Below are 26,227 nucleotides of genomic sequence, written 5' to 3'. Positions count from 1 at the left end.
CAACTATGGAAATTGTGAAACTTTACCCCAACTCCTTCCTCTCACAAATAGGGACATTTCAGCCCTAAAGAGGCCAGAGCAGTGCCCTGTAGCAAAAGGGAGGAGAATTCAGTGTTCAGTCTCTAATAGTGGTTTGAGGTCTAATGCCCACAATTTATAATAGTATCCTGGTTTGGGCATAAACTTAATGATCTACAATTTTTGTTAATCACTTCACTGGTGTCTTTCCCACCAATCCTGAGTCTGGAGTGAATGAAGCGGTATCTCTAGACCAAAAGAGTTTCAGACTGCTTCCTCTTTGGACCCCAAAAGAGTCTGGGGGAATCATGCAGAAAAAAAAGGGTAATGTTTCATGACCGTTTATGTTCCTCGTCAGGAGGTCTCTGCCACCTCTTTATGTAGCAGCTGCTTTTGCAAGTTTGCACTGGTCATTTAAATGCCTTGAATTTTCCCTTGTGGAAGTTTTGGGTTCTGTTATGAAAGACGTGCCTCAGGTTGTGGAACCCCAGTGGTCTTTTTCATATAAATTTATTTAGTTAGTTAGTTTTGGCTGCGTTGGGTCTTTGTTGTTGTGCGCGGGCTTTCTCTAGTTGCGGCGAGCAGGGGCTACTCATCATTGCGGTGCACGGGCTTCTCCTTGCAGTGGCTTCTCTTATTGCGGAGCACAGGCTCTAGGTGCATGGACTTCAGTAGTTGTGGCACGCAGGCTCAGTAGTTGTGGCTCGTGGGCTCTAGAGCGCAGGCCCAGTAGTTGTGGCGCACGGGCTTAGTTGCTCCGCGGCATGTGGGATCTTCCCGGACCAGGGCTCGAACCCGTGTCCCCTGCATTGGCAGGCGGATTCTTAACCACAGCGCCACCAGGGAAGTCCGAACCCCAGTGTTTGAGGGCTGGCAGCCCTTGGTTTTACAGACGAGGAGACAGACATCCAGAGAGGCAAAGAGGACTGCGTAAATCACAGCTCGTTGCCTGGGAACACAGTCTCTTTAAGCCTAGACCCCTGTGCTTTCTGCCGACGCTCCCGACGTGGAGGTAGGATGTCAGAACAGCCCCTGCTATTTTTATCTGCTAGGGGAGGGGTAGGAGGAAGGGAGCCAACATTCTCAACAGCCCATCAGGAAGCTGAGTCTGAATAAAAATGTCTTTGTTAATCACAAGTGAGCAGAATCACTTGGGTTTTTCCTGCTCAGGAGCCAGAAGTTGGAACGGGTTGCCGGGAGCTCACTGCCTTTTCCTTTATAGCTCCGAAGCATCAGGATCAGACGCACCTGAGAAACAGGGCAAAAGTTAGGGGCTTTCTCTGGGGTTCCCCAAGCCCCTCCAGACTCCAAGGTGGGGAAGCAGCTGTGGCTTCCCGTCTTACTCCCGGAGCTGTTCTCTGTATTTCAGGAACATCCACGGGAACCCCTTTCCCCGTGTGGCCCTCAGCACGGCCATGAGGCCTCTGGGTACCTGCTCCAAACCTCGTAAACAGCAAGAGTGACTGTGATGTTCAGTGGCATGTTTATGCTGTTCGGTCAATGTGGAGATTCTCCCAGGAGATGCTGAAGACAGGGCATCTCTCGGGTACCTGTCATGCTGGATGGTGTCGCCAGGAAAAGTACCAGCCATCCAGAGTTCCTCGTTCCTTGCATTGTCTCCTCTTAAACCCTGTGAATTGGCCCTTCTGTCTTATATCTGTACGACAGGGGAAACAATAATCAAATCTCTTTTCTCCAGGGTTGGTGGAGTGGGGCCCATGCAGGAATGCGTGCTGGGCCCACGTAGAAGCCACTTTCTACCCTCTACTGCTTGACCCCCAGACACTTCAAGGCCATGAAGTGGCCTCTGAACCAGGAGGGTTCATTCATCCAGCACTTTCTTGTAATTCGCAGTATCACTTGCAAAGCTTTTCATCCATCCTTGCCCCGCTGGAGACCCCGTGGTTTCCAGTTGAGCAAGTTTTCCTGCGAGGGTTGACTTCCTGTATCCCTGCATGGGCTACATTGTAATTGTGTTAATCAAAATTCCTGGTCCACCAGATCACTCCCTTCCTTTTCAGGGTCAGAAAATACAGAGTTTATTGTTCTGTGTCCTCTGCCTATTCAGTCCTAAGAAACATGCCCAGTGAGTTGATTGGCCCCCAGGGAGGCCCTGGGGGGCTTGCTGATGGATATTCAGAGTGGCCAGGACTCTCGCTGAGTTTTCAGGAGCCAGACACTCCTGCAGCACTCAAAGCTGTTCAGCCTCCAGGCCCAGGGCTGACAGCTTTGTGGGTGCCGGGAGAAAACCCCCACGGCGCTGATGTCCACCTCTCGGAGTGGGTACCAGTGGCAGCCAGGGTGTGAGGCTTCCTCCAGCAGCGTCATGGATGGAGGACAGTGCTGGAGCCAGTGGGGGGGTTGCGAAAGGTCACTGATGCAGGCAAGGAAAAGCAAGGCAGACGCTCATGGGGAACGGGGCTGGCGAGTCCAGGTGCGTCACCCTCTGGCCACCGGTAGATATCATCCTGGGAGCTTCTCGGGGATGGGGTGGGTACAGGTCTGGCATGATCAAGCGGGGGAGTCAAGCCAGAGGGATGTGGATCTTTGCTGTGAAAGTTACCCCATCCATCCATCCAGCCATCCAGCCATCCAGCCATCCAGCCATCCAGCCATCCAGCCATCTACTCTGAGCAATGAGGCCTGAGGACACTTGGGTATCAGGTTTAGAAGAGTCCTGGGAGCTCTTGCATTTAAGTGCTTAGAGCCTGGTTTGGAAATTTCCTTTAAAATGGACTCAAAGACACAACATTGTAAATCAACTATACTTCAGTAAAAAATAAATTAAAAAAAAAAAAGAGTAAATGTGGTACAATAAAATAAAATAAAATGGACTCAAAGACCCAACCAGGTGATTTCTAGTAAGAGGGGGTATGAGTATACTCATGGAGAGTTCTGGCAGAACCTCTGACGAGTTGGTCACATTTACTGAGAAATTCTGCACGTAGAGAAGTGAAAGGGAGAAAGACATCCTGTGGCTCTATGGCTCCTGACGGGTAAAAGCTAGAGGTGAGCCTTATGGTTTGGACCCCCTTTCACACGGGGTCCAACCAGAGTGGATCAAGGGAAGCAGAAAAGCTCAGACTCAGGCTGGGCGATAGTGACAGTCTTCTCTGAGTGCTGAGCCCAGCTTTGGCTTTGAGGGCTTCCAAAGGCAAACAGGAGGAACAGATGAGATCTTCTAGAAGCCCTGGGTTCCTGAGCGTTCCCTCATCCAGCAAAGGGCTTTGGGCCCACCTTGTCTGCCTTCATGGATTTCAGGGCTCAGGGCTCCCTGTGGAAGAAAGTTTGTGGTCTCCAAGGACCCTTCCCTTCTGCCGTGGTCCCTCTGGCTGGAAACCCGTCCTTCTCTAGGAAATAGAGGAGGACAAATGCCAGATGCCAGAGGATGGTAGTGAGTTGCGTAGGTACCTGAAAGTCTTGGCAGGAGGGGGGAGAGGAAGAAGGGGACTTTATCAGGATGAGAAGGGAGAGTGGGATTCTGCTTCCTTTCTCTTGGCGTCCACACTTTTCTTCTCCTACCTCCTGATCTTTTCTAGTATTTTCTGGAATTTGTGATCCGGGTTTTTATTTCTTTTTTTTTTTTTTTTTTTTTTTACACTATGTATTGAGAATAGTGACCCTTACACATGTTCTGTAACTAGGTTTACAATGATTATTTATACATTTTTTTAAAAGCTGCTTTCAGTGTTCAGCCCTGGTCCTTTTTACCTCGAGGCCTTCATTCTTCACCTGTAATTGTTTTAATCTTTCAGGCAGTTGGAGTATGTCTTTTAAGCACTTGATTGGTAAATATCCTGAACCCTTGTCTGTAGAGCAATGTATTTCGATCGATTTCACTCATGAAAGACAGCGTGGCCACATAGAATGGGCTCGGCATTTTCTACATAGGGGTCCAGGGGTGTCTTTGGAAATGTGGTCACAGAGGAGCTGAGAGCAGCTTTATTTATGATCCTTTATCGGAGACACCCTCCTCCCACTTAAAGCGTTGTAGGACTTTATCCTTTCTTTGCTGTGTAAATGTATTGTTAGAGGGTGTCAGCTTGTTGTTGGGCTTTTAAAACCCATTTTGCCTGGAGCAGTGCGGACCTTCCTGTGTGTCTCTTGGAGCTGAGGGAGGTTTTCTTCCCCCGCCCCGCCAATCAACCTTTGTTTATAGTTTCTTTTCTGCTACGGCTTTTGTTCTAGTTTCTTCTTCAGGAACACCTAGCATCTTGGCCTGCTCTTCTGTCGATTCCGTTTTCATGTTTTCCCATTTCCTTTGCATTCTGGGAAAAAAAATTCTTCAGTTTGTTTTGTACAGAACTGACTTTTTTTTTCTTTTTACAATACTGATTTTATGTTCTATTGCAACCAATGTGGATATTCCTTTTATCACTACCTTTTACATTTCCCTACAGTTTTGAGCACATCCTGTCCTTTTTTTTTTTATACCATTTTTTAAAACCAACTTGCCTTTTTTTCCGTTAGTTTGTTCTCTCCTTATGACTTCGGCGTTTGTATAATAGAGGCTGTATCTTCCTGCCCTCTTTTGAGGTTGCTAAATGGCTTCCTGGAATTTTTCTTCTGGAGACCAGATGAGCTCGTGAGTAGAAGTTTGTGCTGCTCCTGAAGCTTCTGGATGCTCTTCCTCAATTTAATTTCTGCCCTTAAAGAAACACTGTGTTATCTTGTGTCCCCCACCTCCCTGTACTCAGAGTTGAACAGTCCGTTCAGTCAGTCCATGAAGAGCTGGGATTTGTTCACAGGTGGGGCACATGCATTGCTTGGACAGCCATTCTCTGTTTACTTGTCTTGGGGAAATAGCCTCTCAAATCTGTTTGAAGCCCAGTTTCTATTACAATTCCCAGTTTCCATCCATGCATCCCTCCATCCAATATTCTGGGTACTGAGCTGAGACTAAAGCTAAGAACAAGGTGGACATGGCCTTGCCTTCCTGAATCTTACACTCTGTTTCTCTGTTGTGCGGCCCCTCCTCCTCCTCCTCCTCTTCCTCTGCCCTCTGGCCGGATCTCCAAATCTCTCACCCCTAGAAGAACATGAAGATGCTGTCAATGTCCATCCATCCTCTTCCCACCAGCCTATGAAACTACTTGGGAGGACTACACTTCCCAGAATGCACTGTGCTGTTGTCACGGGCCCCCTCCTTCCTCCCCAGCTATTTTCTCTGAGTCGCTCTCCATGGATAGAAAGGCTGCCAGAGCCAGAGAGAACAATACTTTCACCTGTGAGACAGAGGAGACGTGCTCAGTGTTCTTGTGGACACAGACCCTGTGGCTGGCGGCACCGGTGTGGGAAGTGGGGCCCTGCTTCATGCCTTGTCTCTTACCCTGTAGCCAGAGATGATCTTTCCTTGGGTAGCTCTTCCCAGCTCTGTCTGGGAATCTCTCCACCCTAAACAGGTGTCAGCAGAAAGGCGTGGGGTGGATGTGACTCTCCAGTCTCCAGCCCCGCTGGGTCTTGGGCTTCTTTTTTTTGGTTTTTTGTTTGTTTGTTTTAAGTTTATTTATTTATTTTTGGCTGCGTTGAGTCTTCATTGCTGAGCGAGGGCTTATCTCTAGTTGAGGCGAGCTGGGGCTTCTCTTTGTTGCGGTGCACGGGCTTCTTGCGGTGGCTTCTCTTGTTGTGGAGCATGGGCTCTAGGCGTATGGGCTTCAGTAGTTGTGGCAGGTGGTCTCAGTAGTTGTGGCACGCGGGCTTCAGTAGTTGTGCCTCGTGGGCTCTAGAGCGCAGGCTCAGTAGTTGTGGCGCACGGGGCTTAAGTTGCTTTGCAGCATGTGGGATCTTCCCGGACCAGGGCTCGAACCCGTGTCCCCTGCATTGGCAGGCGGATTCTTAACCACTGCATCACCAGGGAAGCCCGGGGTCTTGGGCTTCTTGGTGGCTCTCTTGCAACCCTGTCCCGAATTGGTTGACCATATTGAGTGACAGTGGAAGCCGCTTCTGGCCTCCGGGTCGGGGACTGCTCAGGGCGCACCTGTAACAAACTGGTTCCCCGGGGGCTGATGGCTCCCAGGCACACCTGGCCACGTCCTGGCTGCTCCCGGGTGTCCCAGCTGGCTGTGTCGTTGGGAAGGGAGAACTTGCTGGCGAGTTCTTTATGGAGATGCCTTCAGGCGCTGCCAGTCACGGTACCGGGCTCATTAGCAGTCATTGCCATGGCAACGGGTCTGCCAGAAAGTGGCTCCTTAGGCTGACAACTTCAGTGCTGTTATATATAGATCTGGGTGTGGGGGAGGGGGGCTGTGAGGGCCGTGGAAATGCCTTTCTTTAGCGCTCCTATTGCTTCTGGGTTTGGGGTGTGAGAAGACGCGGAATGGGGGGACCTTAAAACCGTCCGATCCGGCTGCAAAATCAAGTGTCTGACGGCCCCCCATTACCACCGGCGAGGACCGTTTGCTCACACCTGCGGAAGGTAAGAACCAGGTGCTTCCGGAAGTCTCCTAAGAGGCAAGGAGTCCTGGGTTGAACTTGAAGAAACTGGGGGGGTCTGAGGGTGGGGTTCGTACTGCCTGGAGGCTGCAGAGGCAAGATCAGATCTCTTAGAATAGTCTATCTGAAGGGTCTGGGCCAGGGGACAGGAGTCTTTTCTTTATAAGTAGCCAGACAGCCAAACACTGTCTTTTTATAAATTATTAATTTTCTGTTCCCAGTTTTGATCTCAGAAGTGATGTTTTCTCTCCATCACTCCTTCAAAAGAAAGCTGCAGACCATCTCTTCTGAGTTCATTGAGCATGAGATTTAAGGGTACATGTTAAAAAGCAGCTTTCTAGGCTCAAGGTTGATTTGGAGTCAGAGCCCCGGCATCTGCACTTTAACCCACATCCCTGGTGATGGACGGGGTGTCCCAGGGACCACACTTTGAGAAACACCAATGTAGGGGGATTTGTTTTTAATCTCTAGGTGACTTCCCTTTGTTTGTCTGCTCTTTTTTTCCCCCTCCGAGGAGGGGATCAGTAGCCATCATTAAGAGGAAAATTTCTCTGGTTGTGTTGTTCTAAGTAAGGAGACAAGGAAGTCAGCCCACAGGCGGGGAACGTGACTGCTTGGACGTGGGCGGTGATATTTCTGCACGTCTCCTGGGAAGGCATATGCTCGTTTGGAGACCGTGAGACAGGCAGGAGAATCAGGCCTGAGTTGCCATCCTCCTTGCACGGGAGCTGGGATGTCAGGTGGTCCAGGTGAAGATACAGAGCTGATCACAGACAGCTGGGGAGAGATGGGCTGAGGGTAACTAGGATTTGGGTAACTGGATAGAAACAAAGCTAATATCTTAAAGTTTGGTTTCACCAGTTAATTAGCTGTGCAGTGTTGGTGGAGATATTAAACTCCCTGAGTCTCAGATTCCTCCTTTTAAAATGGGAAAAAGTGGCATCTCTGTGGCAGGCTTGTGGCAATGATTAGAGATGAGTGTGTGAAGCACCTGGCCCAGTCCTTGGTGCACTGTAAACATTTGGTGAAAGTCATTATCAATGAGCGCAAATGGGATCTGAGCTCAGATGTTTCTTGAGGACCTTCTAGACTAGGGTTCTGAAGTGGTCTAGAAACTCTCGATGTTCCACAGGAAGTAAGGGGAGTGAGTAGGTGCACACATGCCTCCATTTTGGGGGGCAGAAGAGCCATAGTTTTCTTTAGATTCTCAGAGGATGGGCTGTCATATACAGTTGAGCAGGTTGTTTACTCAACAAGGGGGCCCAGATTGGGGGGGGAGTCAGGGGCAGCTGAAACCCAGCCTTGCACTCAGGGGTCTGGCCCATCTGGAGAAGAGGCAGCGTTTTCTGATTCCCACAAAGCAGTCCTGTGCATGAGGTTAAGAATTTCTTAGGTGGAAGAAACTGGCTTCATCTCCCCCGATTGACACTCCTTCGGATCGTTTTCATTGTAGGTGGGGCCCCCAGCCTCACCTCTCACCCCTGCTTCTGTTCCTATTCCCATGGGAAAGAGCTGCTGAAATGGAAGGGGAGAAGCCACAGAACTAGGGAAGGCAAGGGAAGGATTTAAGTTGGAAGGAAACTAATTAGAAGAATAGGTTTGGCAGAGGCCTTAATTACTGGGTAGTTACTCACGCTGAATCCTCTTGATGGCTGTGGGGCAGCTCTCCCAGGAGGCCTGCCCCTCCACGACCACGAGGAATGAGGTCATGGTGGTGGTTTGGGCCTCTTAGATGAGGGCCTGCGGGTGGGAAGGCCAACTGTGTGTGTGTGTGTGTGTTAAAATACACCTAACATAAAATGTACGGTCAGTGACGTTTATACCTTCACAGTTTTGTGCAACCATCACCACTGTCTAGTTCCAGAACATTCTCATCACCCCAAAAAGGAATGCCTGCCCCCATTTCCCCCTCCCTCCAGCCCCTGGCAACCACGAATCTGCTTTCCGTGTCTACGGATTTTTCTGTTCTGGATATTTCGCATCAGTGAGATTGAACAATATGTGGGGTTTTGTGTCCAGCTTATTTCACATAGCATGATTTCAAGGTTCATCCGTGTTGTAGTGTGTATCAGTACTTCATTCCCTTGGATGGCTGAATATTCCTTTTTATGGACACACCACATTTTGTTGGTCCGTTCATCAGTTGACGGACACTTGGGCTGTTTCTACCTGTCGGTAATTGTAGATAATGCTGCTGTGAACATGTGCGTACAATTCTGTGTTTGAGTGTTGTTTTCGGTTCTCTTGGGGATGTACCCAGCTGTCTGCACGTCTTTTTTTTTTTTTTTTTAATATTTATTTATTTATTTGGCTGCTCCGGGTCTTAGATGCGGCACGTGGGATCTTCATTGCCTCATGTGGGCTCTTAGTTGTGTCATGCATGTGGGATCTAGTTCCCTGACCAGGGATCGAACCCGGTCCCCTGCATTGGGAACGCGGAGTCTTAACCACTGGACCACCAGGGAAGTCCCTGTCCACATGTCTTTGACTCCTGACTTACTACAGGCCAGCCAACAGGAGGAACTTCTTTCTGGAAGAGGGGAGAAAACAAGGGCACTGTGCCTGCCTGGGGGGCAGGGCGGAGGCAGAACACAGTCAGATGGTGAGGAGGGTGGGGCCCCGTGGCCATGCTGGAGGGGATATGGAGACCTCTTTGCCGCGTTGGCCAAATTAGGAAATTGGCTGAGTTGGCCCGGGTGCCCCCCTCCCCTCTTTCAGCACCTCTTGGCCCTTCTGGGCTCAGCGTCAGGGATGCCTCCCCCAGGTACCTTCCAAAGGGTCCTGCATTTCCTGGACGGGGGAGACCTCAGAGCCCTCATGGCCCCCACCTGGTCATCAGTGTCCTCAGATGGAAACCCGGGCTTCTTCTGACCCTACAGAGTTAGGCAGATTAACCAGTCATTCTAAAGAGAAAAGCACCGTGCAGCTGTGGAGACAGGACAGATGTCACCGATGCTATTTCACCAGGGGGACGCAGAGGGACGGAAGGTTCGGTCCACTCTCTCCACCGGTCCAGCTAAGGAGAGGTCTTTTCACCAGAGTATGTGAGTCAGCATCTTGACCCAGTGGCCTCCCCTACAGGTCTGTGTTTGCCTTCTAAGTCGAGGAGTCCTGGAAACAGAAACCTCAGAGAAGGGACTGTTAATGGTGACGTTTCAGCCACAGTGATGGGGAGGGTGGGGCGGAGGCCAGGTGTGTGCCCCTGAACTTCACATTATAGGAGGCAGAGGCTGTGTGAAGCCCGGTCTTGCTCAGCGTTGAACGGCCCCCTGTTCCGCTGGGAACGCCCATTGGGCACAACTGGTGACAGGCACTGTCCTAGGTGGCCAGTTTGTTATTAATCTCCATGGTATCTTCCACAGCTGGGCTGATGTTTCACAGATGTGGCAGTAGACACAGATGGTTGAGTCATTTCCCCAGGTCACGTGGCAGCTAAGGGGCCGTGTCAAGATCGAGTGAGCCTGAGGCCAGAGGGCTGGTTTTCACTGTGCTTCTGGGTCCCTCTCTCCTCTGCAACCTTTTTCTGGCCACGTCCATCTCTGAGCCTTGTTTAATACCTCTTAACAATTTCTCGTTTCTTATCAGGTTATTTAGACAAGCTGTAACCTGGCGTTCCCTTCTTGGATGCTCTAAGTTACCTGAACTCAAGCAGAAGCAACCTGGTTCTGTTGATAGAATGTTCCTCTCTTCAGCCAACCTCCTGAGCTCCCTACTCGTATTTTACTCCCAACTCCACTCAGCCAGAATGTCTGTCTCCTGCCTGTGGGATATGTTGTCCACACAGACACTGTACTCATCACAGGGCTTGCACGTGTTGCGACCACCTTCCAATCTGGAAGAGGCCGGAGCAGTGTCTGGACGCCTAGGGAAACGTGGACAGGGGTGTGCTTGGGCTCAGTGGACATGCTCTGCTGGTGAGGCGGCCTCCTGACTGCTCTGTGGCCCCTGGTAGTTCTTTTAGAAGCCAGCGCACGGAATCAGAGAGGAGCCGTAAGTTAACAGGTGTGGGAGACAGAAGCGATCGGGGCGTGGGGGAAAGCTTTTAGTTAAGTTGTGAAAATTCATAATGAAACGTACACCGCCGTTACTCAGAGGGCCACGGGGTGGCTGTGTTTACTCGGAAGTCCCGGGAGCAGCTGGGATTGATCCCATCCCGCTGAGGGTGCACAGGGCACCCCAGAAAGCAGAAGCACGTGGCTTTGCAGCTTCAGAAACGCTGAGAGCAGTCTGGGAGCTGCGTGTCTCTACTGCTCACTTCCGATCTCTTATCTTCCTAAGCGGTGGTCACCAGCGATGAGCACCTGCCTCCGTGGGCATGGCTGCGGGATGCTGAGGGCACTTAGAAGCTGACGCGTTTTAATATTTCTGAACAGGGTCCAGCTTTGTTGAGAAATTCACAGCACCTCTCCTCGTGTGGCTGGAATTCTGATTTTAGTCAATTTACTTTCTTCACAAGGAACCGCAATTGTATGACGGGCTAACTTGGACCTTCTTTCCTTATTTTTCAATGTTCTTTAGCTAACAGCTTTTGCTTTTGTGTTTACTGAAGAAAATTTAGATGCGAGAGAGAAGCAAAAAGAAAAGAATAAAAATTCCCCAGAATCCCACCACCACAGATCGCCTCTGTTTTAGCCTTTGTGTCTGCATCTTGTTTTTCTGTTCTATGCTTTTTCTCTGATTTTTTTTTTTTTCAAAGTACTACCGTGCATAGTTTAAAGAATTAAACCATCCATCAGCGCGTACGAGGGAAAGGAAGTCTGTTTCGACTCAGATTCCCAGCTCTCTTTGCCAGAGTGATTTGGACACTTGACTAGAAAAACCCCACCTAGATCATCATTGATTCCTGGCTTTATTATGGAAGGTTTAACATCTCGCTCTGCTGAGACTTGCATTAATTACTCCTGGTTGGTTCCCATAGCAGGCCCTGGGCCTTGTCTGCTGCTGTATTTGGTGGTCCTGGGGATTTTCAGATTCCACAGTGGGAGCTGGGGAGTGACCCGCCTCCTCCAGGCAGGTGCAGCACCCCTGTGAGTGGCTTTCTGGGGGCCCAGGAGGAGAAAACCCGGCTCTTGTGTTAACCGACGGGCATCTCCCCCGTCCCCTGGGGGGTGCTGTCCCTTGTGCAGTGGTTCTGAAAATCAAGGGCTCCTCACACCTCATGCTCAGGCAACCCCCGACATCACACCTGCAGCCCGTAACCTCCCCCAGGGAGGCCCGTGGGCCACACGCCTCCGCCAGTGTCGAGCCATTCCAGGGAGACTTCATCTGCCTCTGACTTCCTGGTTGAAAGACAGTTGCAAAAATGCCACATGTGTGTGACCTTCTCTGTCTTCCTCCACAGAAGCCTGGAATGGTGCCCCCTCCACCGGGAGAGGACAGCCAGACCGTTGTCCTTCCACCAGGCTGGCAGAGCTACTTATCCCCTCAGGGCCGGCGCTACTATGTCAACACAGCCACCAATGGTGAGTCCCGCCCTGGGCAGCGTCCTGCGCCAGCCCCGGGCTCCTGTCTGTCTGGAGGGGTGGTTCTCTCCTCCCTCCTTCACCTCCTGGGCTTCAGACTTTTCCTCCCGAAATCTACCTCAGAGGCTGCAGGTGAATCTTGCCTTCTTCACAGGGCTGGGTGGCAGGGGGCTGAGCCTGGGTGGGGAAAGCTGCCCTTCAAAGTTGGGGTCATCCTTGGAACCTCACAACCACCCGACATCTTTGTGGAACCCAGCCTCACGGTCTGGGGCTGTGTTTTCCAAACTGAGATCGCCAGAGGGTCTGCGGTCCACAGCTGGTTTAAATCAAATCAAACAGGTTACGCTACTGCACGATTGCTTGGAACTTGGAACGCGCTGATTGATACCCAAACAAGGGTTATGAGAGTGGGGTTTCCCTAACTTCATCACAACATCGCTCTCTTCTCTGAAGTATCTCACTGCCTGGAGTTTCTTAGGATGTTTTCTGGGAAATTCTGGGGCTAGTTATGGATTATTTACTCTAACCGGTGATTAGAGGTTCCCTGTGCATTTCTGAGTTGGGTCAGGACCACGTCTCTTTGCCTCCGATTATTGTAGGCACCCTGAGCCTTCACAACAACTCCAGGATCCTAGCACGTAGGCTGTAGAATGAGCTGCAGGAAGGCTGGAGAAGGGTCGTAGAAGGAGGAGTGGCGGAATCTATAACAAGGTGGACAGAGCAGTGTACAGCCTGTGGTCTTGGGCTGGGCAGAGCAAAGCCAGCCATCAGCTCTGTCTCTTGACTCCAGGGAAATTGCCACCAGAGAACGGAGAGGATGGAAACACAGAAAGTTAGATTTGGTGGGAATCACAGATGTGTGTGTGTGCCAAGGCAGAACATGGATTCGGGTAGGATTTCGGCACCTCACTTCCCTCATCTGTGCCTACCTGACTTACGGCTACCTCTTCCCACCCGACAGGACCATTGATATGGTTTATGTTTATGAACCTGCACTTGGCGGGGGCGGGGTGGGGAACTGGTGACAGGAGAGCCAGCTGCTGTTTAGAGGAAGCAACAGAGAAGGCAGCTGACAGCTGCCACTTGGGGCGTCTGGTTTGTTTATATTCCGTGGCAACCTGGCCTTCCGCTCAAGGGGGTGTGTTCTAGTTGAAGAGGTAACCAGGGGTTTCTAGGAAAAGGGAAGTGGAACTATTTCTGACCATTCTAATCAGAAGCTTACTCACAAGAAGCACGTGAGCAGCTTTGTACTGTTATCAGACTTCGAAGTTTCGGAGGTGACTGTGTGTATGGGCAGTGCCCCATCTGTAAAATGTGGAAATCGACCAAATGATCCTGAGATCATCAAGAATTCGGCTCCATTCTTGTCCTGAATTAGCCACTCTGTTGCAAAGGGGCAGAAGGGTAAAAGTAGCTTTCTAAAATCTAACTGATTTTTTAAAAATAGCCGTGTAACAAACAGTCCGTTGCTAGTATATGCTCTCATTCATTTAACTAGCCCTCTCTTTAGTAAGGGGATAGTTAAATCCCATTTTATGTTACCAGGCAGGGTGAATTTCCAATAACTTGCATGTCAAGGAATAGGCTTCTTTTTTCAACCATTTAAAAATGTAAAAGTTGATCTTAGTTAAGGAGTTCCCAAACTGTATGATGACATACATGTGTTGGCCCATGGACCATATTGGTTGCTGTATTCCTGGCTCCTTGGTCTTGCATTCTAGACACATGCCAGCTTTTTTTTTTAATCAGTAATCAAACAATTACATTTATTGTATACATATTATATGTCAAAAGGCACTAAATTACCCATAAATAATTTTACTTAGCCTACTCAACAATCCAGTATAACAGTGGTTCTCAGTAGGGACAATTTTGCTCACCAGGGGGCAAGTCTGAAAAGAATTTTGATTGTTCCAACTAGGGAATATACTGGCATCTAGTGAGCAGAGGCCAGGGATACTGATAAATATCCTATAGTGCACTAGACACAGGCCAGTTTTATTCATTCATTGTTTAATTCATTCTTCATCTGGTTGATTGAATTGTTCATTCAACAGACATGTATTGGGCCTCACTTATGTTCCAGGCAGAGTGTGGGATGCTGAGGATATAATAATAAAAAAGAAGCAGCCTCAGCCCTCAAAGTGCTTAGCTTCTACTAATGGAAGCAGATTTTATTTTATTTTATTTTTTATTTTTATTTTTGGCTGTACTTTTATTATTTTGACCATATTTTTAACTTTTGATCCAGCTTGCAGGATCTTAGTTCCCTGACCAGGGATCAAACCCGGGCCCTGGCAGTGAAAGCGCCAAGTCCAAACCACTGGACCACCAGGGAATTCCCAGAAGCAGATTTTAAATGAGTCCATATTTGATTGCAGTCGAGAGCAGGGCTGTGAAGGAGGAGTCCACAGTGTTTTGAGAGCATGTCCCAGAGAGACCCTGGGAGGTCAGGGGAGGCTTCCTGGAGGAGGAAGTTCCCTTCAGCTGAGATGGGAAGCATGACAACAATGTTAAGTCATGTTTGGCGGGATCATGCAGACCCTGAACATCACGTTAAATATTTTGCTTTTTAGTTTTAAGGCACTAGGAAGACCAGATATCTTTCTGATTCTCCTCTGGAATCTTCGCCCCATTTTGTTTGGCTGCTGGGCTGCTTTGTAAATTTTTTAATCTGACTGCCTTTCTGCAGGAAGGTGCTTATCAGAGCAGCCTCTCGCTCTTCTCACACCCACGTTTATCTGACCCCTGACTCCTGGAAGCATGTGTCTCCTCACAGCCGGGCCAGCTGCACCCACCTTTCCGCCCCACCTCTTGGATCTCTGCTGCCCTGGGACTCTGGCCAGAATCGCGCACCACTGCCCAGGAAGCAGACCCCCTTCTCGCAGGCGCCATGGGCCGTTTCTTTCTTCTTTTTTCTGTCTGTCTACCTTTCTTCCAAGCTCTCCTGGTCTCCCTTAATCCCTAATCGCTTCTTTTGCAGAGGGCGCTGGGGTACCATAGACATGCTGTACCCGTTTTTTACACCATGTACAAATGTAAGGAGTTTAAAGCCCAATTCACATTTGTATTACCTTGCTCTGGCTAATCTGCTTATTTTCAAATCCGTTTAGGATTTTCTGCATGGGGATCGTTACAGGGCTGCTGTGCTTTGCTGTGGGATACAAAATCAAACCAGAGGCCATCTCCGCCTTCAAAGACTGCAGGTGTGATGGAGTCAGAAACACGGAAACCAATGAGTGTTTCGGGTGTTAACGTGGAAACCTGCAGGCTCAAGGAAGGGGGTCGCCAGCTTTATCTGGGTATCAGAACAGTCTTTGAGGGCGGGGATGCGGGGTCCTTGCCTTGGGCGTTCTCAGCTGCAGCGGCAGCACACACAGAGGGGAGGCAGCAGGGGGAAGGCTGATGTGGCTGGCGTGGGTGAGGAACGGAGAGGGGGGGACTTGGGGGTCTGATCCACTAGAGACCCCCATGGGGTCACTGTGAGGAGTTGGGGCTTTGCCCTGTGAGCATGGAAAGCGATGGAAGGGTTCAGAGCGCTGGCTCGACATCCTCAGAATATCGTGGCGAGATTGCTCGTGCAGCAGCGTGATGGGTTATAGGATGGTGAGCAGGAACCTGACAGGCTCGATGAGAAGAGAAGTGATGAGGTCAGCTCCGTGTCTGTAGTTGTGGCCGGAGAGGAGGAGGTACGATCTGTCAGACGACATGTGGCAGGTCCAGGAAAGAAGAACGCACAGATTCCTTTTCTGCCTTGTGTGCCGGAGCTGTTCAGTGAGAACAGGGGACTTGGGAGGAATGGCTTTGGAAGAAAGAAGATGATTCCACGTTGAGCGTACCGTTCCTTGGGGAACATTCAGGGAGAGATGGGTAGTGTATGTTGGACGGATGGGTCTGTGACTCAGGGGTCGTCATCTGGGCTAAAGATGAGACTCTGGGGAGCTGTGTGGGTGCACGGCGTGGTGGGCAGAGAGCAGGCTGGGTTACACCCCCACTTGTCCCTTGGCCTGGCCCCGTTGTGCGGGGACCGACCTGCGCAAGCCCAGGTAGCGGCCCGGAACTTGCATTTCATCAGCAGAGAACTGAAGTCAGGAGCGTGCAGGAGGTCACCCAGGGCAAGCCTCCAGGGGGAAGAGAGCCCTGCAGAACCACGCTTAAGGGAGGGGCAGAGGGGGCTTGGAAAGAATCGTCAGAGATGTGAGGCTTCCAGGAGCAGGCAATGTCCTGAATGGCAAAGGAGAAAAGATTGTCAAGACAGACTGAAATACAGGCCAGATTTATGGTGGGGGAGGGGATATTTTAAGTCTTTGGGGAAAGCACACATTATTTAATAAATGGTGTTGGGCCAGATGGCTAACAGGAAATTTTGGTGGGTAAGTTAATGCAATGACACTATTGTTTTCGTAGAAACTCAGCAAGGCCATCAGAGCATGAGACTTTGGGAAGCATCTCCCCCCCACCCATCTCCCCTTATCTCCTCACGGTTTATGGCTCTCCGGGGCATTTTGTCAGGCAGGGTGGTACTGAGCTCAGGCCCCAGGGTTCTGGTATCAGGAAATTGCTTGTGCTGCACTGTCCTGAAAAGTGCTCCTTTCCACCCAAAGTTGACTCTATTGCCAAAAATGAGAGTTGTGTTTAGTTTCTGGATATTGAGCTATTATCAATAGCCAGCCTATTCAGGGACCTAAGCTAGTGTTAAGCGGGACCTCTTATTTGCATAACAGATAATTGCATTTCAAGAAATATAGCACAAAGTTGTTTTGTTCTATTTATAATTGGAAGCCCAGATACGCACATTTAATCACTTAACAGTGATACAGTCAGAGATATTCAGGTCTTCTTTTTGTAGAGATGCTGGCTTTTTAGACATTATTTAAGATATATTTTTACAATTTGGACCTCGAAGGGATATTTCAAGCCAGTAACAAAGGCCAAGATTAGTTTTGCTTAGTGTATGAGTCAGTATTTTACCTCATATGTTAATCTTTGTGTACTTTAAATCCAATAGTTTCATTTATCTGTCTTTCATTTCTAAAGAAAGAGGATCATTTGAGGAGGGTGCCTTAGTCCTGTTTCCCTAGAAAGCAGAGCCTGAGGCAAGGATTAAGTGTTAACACCGTATTTAGGAGGTATAAGCCCAGAATGGTGAGGGTGGGTGAGAGGGGAAAGGGAGGCAAAGGAAGATGCCATGTGATGCTGGCCAGCCTTGACAGTGAGCTGACAGTTGACAGCAGGTTGCCCAGCAAGTGTGTTCACTTCTCCGGAACCAGGTTTGCAGAGAGGAGTCATGCCTTTGAGTAGTCCACGGGAGAGCAGAGGCGTTTTATCTGCTCACCTCCTTCTCATCTCCTGTTTCCCATTGGCCACGCTTCTCTGCTTGGAGAGCCATTTCCCCCCCACTTTGGGGTGTATCATCTGACCCCCAGCAGCCTCTTGGAAAGCCTTATTCCACCCCCACAGAGCGATGCTTCAGCCAAGCCCAAGGCGGATGGTCAGTGGAGCATGGGTGAGGTACCAACCAAAATAGGAGTAGGCAGTCGATGGAAATGTGAGGAAGAGCCCAATGTCTGTCCCAACCTGGAGGCTCCTGTCCCACTGTGTGCTGGGCTGTACATCTCTCTCCACTGTCAGACCTTGATGACTTGATTATTTACAGGGTTTCCGCGGCCAGTGACTTTTACTCAGTCATCCTAGGGGGAACCTTACAAATCATTGAACACAGCAGCTGGCAATCTACAGCCCTTGGGCCAAATTCAGTTTGCAGCCTATTTTTTGTAAATAAAGTTTAATTGGAACACAGCCGTGCTCTTTTATTTTCTTTTTTTGAAATGTATATTTATTTTATTTATTTATTTTTGGCTGCATTGGGTCTTTGTTGCTGTGCGGGTCTCGTTGTGGTGAGCGGGGGCTACTCTTCGTTGCGGTGCGCGGGCTTCTCATTGCGGTGGCTTCTCTTGTTGCGGAGCACGGGCTCTAGGCGTGCGGGTTCCAGAGCGCAGCCTCAGTAGTTGTGGCACGTGGGCTCAGTAGTTGTGGCTCACGGGCTCTAGAGCGCAGGCTCAGTAGTTGTGGCGCATGGGCTTAGTTGCTCCGCGGCATGTGGGATCTTCCCAGACTAGGGCTTGAACCCATGTCCCCTGCATTGGCAGGCGGACTCTTAACCACTGCACCACCAGGGAAGCCCCTCTTTTATTTTCTTATTGCCTAAGGCTGCTATTGCCCAAAGATGGCAGAGTTGAGTAGGGTCCATATAGCTCACAAAACCAAAAATATTTACTCTCCGGCCTTTAAAAGAAAAAGTTTGATGATCCCCAGCCTAACAGACAGAACCCATTCATTTTACATACGAGGAAGGGAGTCCTCCATGGGGTAAAGGGACTCAGTCAAAGTTACCTGCCCATTCAAAGACCAAGCTATGCTTGGATCCCCTGTCTTCTAATCTTTTCCTTTTTGCCTCAATATACAGGAGGATGGGCATGGGGGAGGGCAGTGACTTAACTTGCAATAAGGATAACTGAGTTCATGGATTAGTAGCAAAACCAATCCGAAATAACTTTTATTTTTAAGGGAAACACAGCTATCTTCTGAGAGCATCAACTGAAACCCAGGAGAGCTGGGAACTGTTCTTAAGCTCTTTTGACAAAGAATTCATATGTATAAATGTTTTATTATGTTTGTGAGCCAGACGTGGAGGATTAATCCAGGATTTGAGCTTTTGAATTCATTTACCAAATAATAGGCACTTTTCTTGATTTCTGGTTTTAATTTTTCTTTAAATGAGTAGATTCCCATTTAACTTTATTACAGCAGGAGCTAATGTGAGTTTCTGGATAAGTTTTCCAGTAGAACACTTTTTAAAAGCATTCCTTGAGCTCTTCTTTGTTACAAATAATTGGATACTTTTCTAACTCCCCAGAGAGAGCAGCCCTGATAATTCTCAGTTAATAAAAGTTGCCCTGAGAAACTTCCGCACCCAGAAACATCAGTCTATTTTCATCTGTCCATCTGTGTTGAACAAATGTGAGACTAAAACGATGCTTTTATTTGGCACATTCAGTTGATTGAATTAGGTGTGTGTGTGTGTGCGCGTGTGCGTGTGTGCGTGTGTTCATGTTCATGTTTTTTTATTTTTTTAGCTGTATTATTTTTCTTTAATGGACTCTTTCTTAATGAGAAGCTGTGAGACCTTAAATCTTACTATTCACCTGTTTCTGTGGGGTTGTGTTTTTCCCTTCCAGAGAATTCATTTTAATCTGTAATATTAAGGTAACACTTTAGTACACAGCACATCTCTCATTTCTCAGCAGTTTTTAAGCAGTTTTAAATTCTCCTGGAATTTTGGCAGATGCCAAGTGGGTAAGAGAGTCATTCACGCTGCCAGTAAGTTGAAGTCCCATAAAAATCAAAACACAAAGGAGACAGAATTTTATTGTTTGCTAGTGTTACTTTGAAAAAGACAACTTATTGGTCAACAGTGTAAGAACTTTCCTCATTGGATGTTAGGTGGAGTCACCAGTTAGGAGCAAATGGTTCAGATCTGAAATAAAATAGAATGTATGGCATGTGACTCAGCAGTTCCACTCCTAGATATCTACCCAAGAGAACTGAAAACATGTCCACACAAAAATGCATACATGAATGTTCATAGCAGCATTATTCATAATGGCCAGAAACAACCCAAATGTCCATCAGCGAATGAGTGGATAAACAAAACGTGGTCTGGGAATTCCCTGGCCCTCCAATGATTAGGACTCCGCACTCTTACCGCCGAGGGCCTGCATTCAATCCCTGGTCGGGGAACTAAGATCCCACAAGCTGTTCGGTGTGGGCCCCCTCAAAAAAAAAAATTAATATCCAAAACAAAATGTGGTCTGTCCCTGCAATGGGAAGTTATTCAACCGTAAAAAGGAAGCAAGTACTAATGGGTACATGCAACATGCATGGGTGAACCTTGAAAATATCGTGCTAAGTGAAAGAAGCCACACACACAAAGCCATATGTTGTGTGATTCCATTTATATGAAATGCTTAGAATAGGCAAATCCATAGACCCAGATAGTAGATTCGTGGTTCCAGGGACTGGGGAGAAGGGGTGACTTCTCACAGGTAAGGGGTGTCCTTTTGAGGTGATGAAAATGTTCTAAAATTAGATAGTGTTGATGGTTGCACATCTCTGTGAATATACTAAAAGCCCCTGTAATGTATGCTTTTAGAGAGTGAGTTTCATGGTGTATGAGTTATATCACAATAAAAACAGGCATATTGAGGTGGGTGGGTGAGTTGGTGACTTTCCTGGTGTCCTTCCAAAACAAGTCCTTAGATGCCTCAGTTGGGCATTCCTTCTGCCTGATTCCCAAACTTTGGTGGGCATTGAAGCACATAGGGAGTTTGTTTAAAAATATTGATACACAGGTCCTGCCGCAGACCTACTGAATTGGAATCTACTATTTGGAGCGAGTAAAAATTTCTGCTTTATATTTTTAATTGTTTTCTGATAGTCACCACCTATTTTTGACTTCTAAGGAGACAACCAGATTGATGATGGCATGGTCAGTGGATCAAATATTCTGAAGCTGAAGAGTCCATTGAAATCCAGTTTTCTCTTTTGGAAATTCAATGAGAAAATACAGTTTTCTTCGAACAAGTAAACATGCATTATAGTCCCAAGGTTAAGTAAATGGTTTATGGTTATATAACCATAAACCATTGTAGTTAAAGTAGAATCTGGTGGAAAAACTACTTGAAGACAAATAACTCAATTTTACAGTGACAGGATATAAAATGAGAATAAAACTACCAAGAAAGGCCCTTCACCTGGCTAATGTTTATATTCTTGTGTTGTCAGGGTAGCAGACTTGCAGATATCTCCAGCCTTTATTCTTGTCTACATAACAGGATGTAGTGGCAGGTCTTATCATTTCAAAGCTTTTGAGTCAATAGCTCAAAAAAATTTTTTTTTTGAATCTCAGTATTTTTGCCATTAAAAAAAAAAAAAGACGTATGAACTCTGGTTTCAACTTTGTTTCTAGCTGCAACTAAGTCGAAGGATTTGGGGCTTCTACTATTTTCGTGTTCCCATTCTCTGTAGCACTCTGACATCTAGACAGCATGAACACCATCCTTGCCTTCAAGGAACTTGGAGTCTAGTGAAATAGTTCAGGCCTTGGAGATGTAAGAAAGCTGTAAATTCTTCTTCCTTCATATTTCTCTTCTCTGGAGAACGTGATCCTGGAACGTCCTAGCTTGCCTCTGCTTTGCTTAGGACATAATGTACCAGTGTAGAGTCACTGTACCCTCGTCATCACTTTGCAGAGCCCAGTGGCCTAGTGAGTGTGGTGGGATCGGATTGTATCCAATGACTAATCCAGCCCTATCACGCTAATCCATCCATATAAAGTGGTAGGATCTTTACCAGGCATTAGATCCACCTGTATTCGTTACAGGCCAAGAAAAGTACAAGGTGATCGTGAGCCGTGTATCCATAAGGAATGACGTTTGCTTGGTTTGAACTCTGGTGTGTGATGACTGCATTTCTAGGGCAGTCGTAGTGTCTCTGGTGGCGGTGGGGCAAGGCAGGGTCAGGACCTCTAGATCCAGGTGAGCTGTCCTGCAGAGATTCAGGTAGAGTAGATGTCTCACGGTGGATTGTCTTGAGGCCAGAGGCTATCCACAAAAGAATTTTATTTTGTGTTCACCATCCTTAAAGATGTTGAATGAGTTGCCAACATTGAAAAATTGGGAAGTTTTTCATAACCACCCAGATACTTGTCTCCTTTTGAAAAATTGTGAGGTATGGCCACATGCGACCCACCTTCCTGCCTGAACACCACCGGCTGGATCTGAGCAGGTTGCCACCACTCCTGATTTTTCTTCTACTCGATTCTGCTTCATGCAGGCATCTTACATGTCCAGTACTTGTGGGGCCTTGAGCTTTGACCTGTGTTTGGACATAGCCTCATGGCTTTACAGCAAGTATTGCAGGGAAGAATTGGCATTAGGCATAAAATCAGGAATCTATTTTATAAATGCACTTGGAAATCAGAGATTATGAAAGGGGACCAGGCAAGAGACGAAAGAATTGGGAGAAAGAACTGACCGGTCCACTTCAAGAAGAACTTTCAGACTCATCCCATACTCTGCCTTATTCCTGGAGCTTTTATGTGCACCCAACCTATTAGTGCAGGAAGCACTGCCATTTGGGGGCTTCTGTAAAGCCTGTGTGTGTGCTGGGGGGGCGGCAGTGGGAGCATGTGGCCGCAGCAGGAAGTTGGGGTCCACAGGGAAGGGCAGTCTGGACAGAATAGCCATCAATGCTGTTTAAAGGGTTAGGTCCCACGGAGTCAGTGGAACTCCTGGCAAAAATGGAAATTATCCGTAGGTTATATTCTGGTAAGTGAGTGGGCCAGGACCACGTGAATTGATTATCAAGCCACAAGTGTTTGCTCAATGCCTTCTCTGTGCCCGTCTCTCATTATGCACTTGGATGGCTCCTTGCAGGGGTGGTGTGGGCGAACACAATGCACATGGCTTCGAGAACGCCTCCTGGTGGAGATGAGGTTGTTAAAGGAGACTTTCCTCGTGGATTGCAGTCCATTTTCTTTCCTGCCTGAATAGACCTCTGAAGGTCCCTTCCGGCTTTAAAATCCTGTGCAACGGGGAGTCGCCACACCGCCGTGCTCTATCACCCACCACTGCTGGGGAACGTGCCTCCGTACAGAGAGCTGGCGTGGTGTCCTGGCGATCAGATCTTCATTACTGGAAGAAGATCTCAGAGCTGAGGAACAGCTTTTTTGTAATTTCAGTCCAAGATGGATTCTGGAGTAGGCAGTGCTCTTCCAAGAGGTGTGGGAGGAGGATGGGATGAGAAGTTGGTCGTGCGGGATGAGTGTTGATTGCGTGCACTCCCCGGCAGCGGGGTGCTGGGCTGGGCACGGGGCTCTGGGAGCCTCCCCTGAAGGGTCTGGCTGTCCTTGGAAGGTCATGGGCTGGGCCTTGTACCCAGCGGGGCTCCTGGACCTTCCTGTTGAGTGACGCGCTGCCCTCTTGCCAGCTGTGGTTAGCGCCTGTGTACCCAGCCCGAGAAGAAATAACCCCTGTATTGGGTGAGAGCAGAGGAAGTTACCGAGCGGTCCAGCACAGGGAAGAACGTGCTGGAGGGGGATTCTGCCCCCCGCCCCCTCCCCAGGCATTCAGCCTTAATGGCCCTTGTGGGGATCTAATGGGGGGGGTGTCTCGGGGACTGGGGATACTTGGGGTAGGGAGGTCGGAGCAGAAACAGTTTTCCAACTGGTACAGAAATTTTTCACTGTTTGAACAGCCAGTCTGACTGCACTCGTGCTTTGCCTGGCTGCCTGCTGGGACATGCACCGGGGCTGGGGCTTAGTTGTCCCCTGGTCCCTGGTGGTCCAGTTCCTTGCTCCCCCTCTGGGCCCTGCCACAGACCCGGACCCTCTGCTTCTGAATCCCTGGACTCCTCTGTCCAGACTTTCTGGCCCCCAGATCAACTCCATAGGTTAGCGTGACCTCCATCCCTGCCTCCTACTGTTCCCAGCCAGCTGCAGCCTTTTGCTGCCTGATATGGGTTGAACTGTGTCCCCCCACCCCCCAAAGGAAGTTTAAGTCCTAACCCCCAGGACCCTTGAACGTGACCTTGGATATAGGGTCTTTGCAGACGATCAGGTTAAGATCCTGGAGCTTGCTGGGCCCTCATCCAATATGTCGGATCCTTAAGGGAAGTGTTTTGGACGTAGAGACAGAAACACAGAGGGAAGATGATGTGAAGACACAAAGAGAGCCCATCTATGAGCCAAGGAATGACTGAGGCCACCAGAAGCCAGGAAAGAGGCCTAGAGCAGATCTTTGCAGCTCTCGGAAGGAAGCAATCTTGCTGACACCTTGGTCTCAGACTTCCAGCCTCCAGAACTGTGACACAATACATTTCTGTTGTAGTCGAAGCTGCCTAGTTCGTGGTATTTTGTTAGGGCAGCCCCAGGAAACCAATACATTGCCCACGCCCAGAGTAACATGCCATTGTGGTCTCTTTGGGCCCTGCTAAGCCAAACAAGGGGTGTTTTGTCCTCCAGGTTGCTGTGGAGAGGAGCAGTCTGTCATCTGTGTCTCAGACACCTGGCCTGCGGGGCAGTTAACACCAGCAGCAAGAAGGGTGGCCTGCTTTCCTGTTGCGTTGCCAGCCTATTGCCAGCCTATCAGTGAATGTGGGGTATGAGCTCCGGCTTAGCATAGCTGCCAGGGTACCAGAATTCTGGTAATTCCAAGAGATGTGCGTGCAGGAAGGCTTTAATACAAGCTGCAGAAAAGAGACACTTTTTTCTTCTTCCCCATTTATGTGGATTTCCCACTACTTTTTTTTTTTGGAATATAGTTGATTTACAATGTTGTGTTAGTTTCAGGTGCATAGCGATGTGAATTGAGACACTTAATAAAGCAGTTGATTTCCCGATACTTTTGATGCTTCTCTTGAATATGCCAGAGAGGACTTGGCTGGAGGTCATGTTCTTCTCTGGTTTAGCCAGATTCTATGTGCATTCCCAGCACCCTGGTCTTGAGCCCCCATCTTGAAAAGAGAAGGTTGGGCTGCTTTGGGAAGCCTTTCAAGCTTTGTATTTCCTAAGGACAGACCCCTGTGGCCATGCAGACAGGACCCAGCTCTGGCCACCACCTCCCTCTGTCCCTGATTCCTGCTGCCTGGGGTGCCCTCCACCCTTATGACACACCATGGCATTTAGATGTGGAGGGAGATACTTGTTCGCAGGGGTTCTTTCTGAGCGGTGGGATTAGGGAGGATTTTTTTTTTTTTTAGGAATTCCTTTATTTTTATTATTTATTTATTTATTTTTGGCTGTGTTGGGTCTTCGTTTCTGTGCGAGGGCTTTCTCTAGTTGCGGCAAGCGGGGGCCACTCTTCATCGCGGTGCGCGGGCCTCTCACTGTCGCGGCCTCTCTTGTTGCTGAGCACAGGCTCCAGACGCGCAGGCTCAGTAGTTGTGGCTCACGGGCCTAGTTGCTCCGCGGCATGTGGGATCTTCCCAGACCAGGGCTCGAACCCGTGTCCCCTGCATTGGCAGGCAGATTCTCAACCACTGCGCCACCAGGGAAGCCCTAGGGAGGATTTTTATTTTCTCTTTTGACTTTTCTGTTTTCCAGTGTTTTCTCCCTGGACCTGTATTACTTTTATAAGTAGGATAAAATTAGTTTCTCTGAAATAGAGGAGCGGATGGGGGCTGAGCACCAAGGTTCTCTCTTGCTTCGCGTTCCCCAGCACAACATCCCACCCTCCTCGGTTCCTCTGGAGAGGTGGTCTCATGTTCCGGGGATCCTTCTGGGGCTGAGATGCACAAACTGGAGCCTGAAAGGGCCCCGGTCTTTTTTATATGGCGCAAGGAGCATCCAAGGATGCTGGGCCACGTGATCTCTGCCACAGAAGGAGGCGCGTTCTGGGCTGGGAGTCAAGGAGACCCCCATCCCCTCCTCCCCCTCCCTTCTCTTCCTCTGTGCCAGGGATAAAGACTGCACTTGCTTTCTGCTGCTGGTATGTAAAATTAACATGTGCTGATGGGGGAGACACTGCAGAAAAGGTACGGAGAGGACAGAACAGGGGCACAGCCTTGGGAAACAGGACAGAAGGGGCCAGGGAGCACACAGTGCTTTTGGACACCACGTCCCCACCCAGCTGGCTCAACTCTTGTGCACATAGTGTGAATTCCTCTTACCAGGTGTGCAAATGAGAAGCCTTCTTGGTTAGCGGGCTTTAGGGATGGAGAGGAAATGCTCAAGAGGCTTGCATAACAACCCAAACATTTGTGGTCCCGGAGGATTTCTTCTTTGCTCTCAGAGCATCTGCCCCGTGGGGTTCACTTTTCTTTCTCCGCATCTCTTGGGCCAACTTGACTATTTGCCGCAGTTTTCAGCCAGCAACACCCGTTCAGAGGAAGGGGGTGAGCAGTGGATGCTTTCAAGTCAGGAGTAGTTCGTGGGTTGGTTTGATTGTTGTACCTTTCCAAAAAAAAATTATTTTTTATAGCCCTACCTCCAACCCCTGGAGGCAGGGTGAACTGTTGCAGAGAATGATGTTCGTCCTTGTCTTTCTCTACGTCTGTGGTTCTCAAAGTGGGGTCCCTAGACCAGCAGCATCAGTATCACCTGGGAATTTGTTAGAAATGCTGTTCTCTCAGGCCCCACCCTAGCCCTCCTGAATCTGACCCTCTTGGGGTGGGCCCTGCAATCTGTGGTTTAACCAGCCCTCCAGGTGACGCTCATATGTTCTAAAGTTGCAGGCGGCTGCCTCGGTCCCCAGCAT

The 26,227-nt window shown here is 48.9% G+C and overlaps 1 protein-coding gene across 10 annotated transcripts in view; it reads left to right on the top strand.

Moving 5' to 3' along the window:
- Positions 1–26,227, top strand: part of GAS7 (growth arrest specific 7) — a 201,043-nt gene that overhangs the window by 109,606 nt on the left and 65,210 nt on the right. For all 10 annotated transcript variants that reach the window (XM_059906611.1, XM_059906620.1, XM_059906613.1 and 7 more), the window contains one exon: positions 11,792–11,912. In XM_059906611.1, the coding sequence (XP_059762594.1) occupies positions 11,792–11,912 (121 nt within the window). The remainder of the gene's footprint in view (positions 1–11,791; positions 11,913–26,227) is intronic.

This window comes from Balaenoptera ricei, chromosome 20, assembly GCF_028023285.1.
Source record: "Balaenoptera ricei isolate mBalRic1 chromosome 20, mBalRic1.hap2, whole genome shotgun sequence".
NCBI lineage: Eukaryota > Metazoa > Chordata > Mammalia > Artiodactyla > Balaenopteridae > Balaenoptera > Balaenoptera ricei.
The sequence above is the reverse complement of the archived record's forward strand: the minus strand, read 5'-3'. Positions and strand labels throughout refer to the sequence as shown.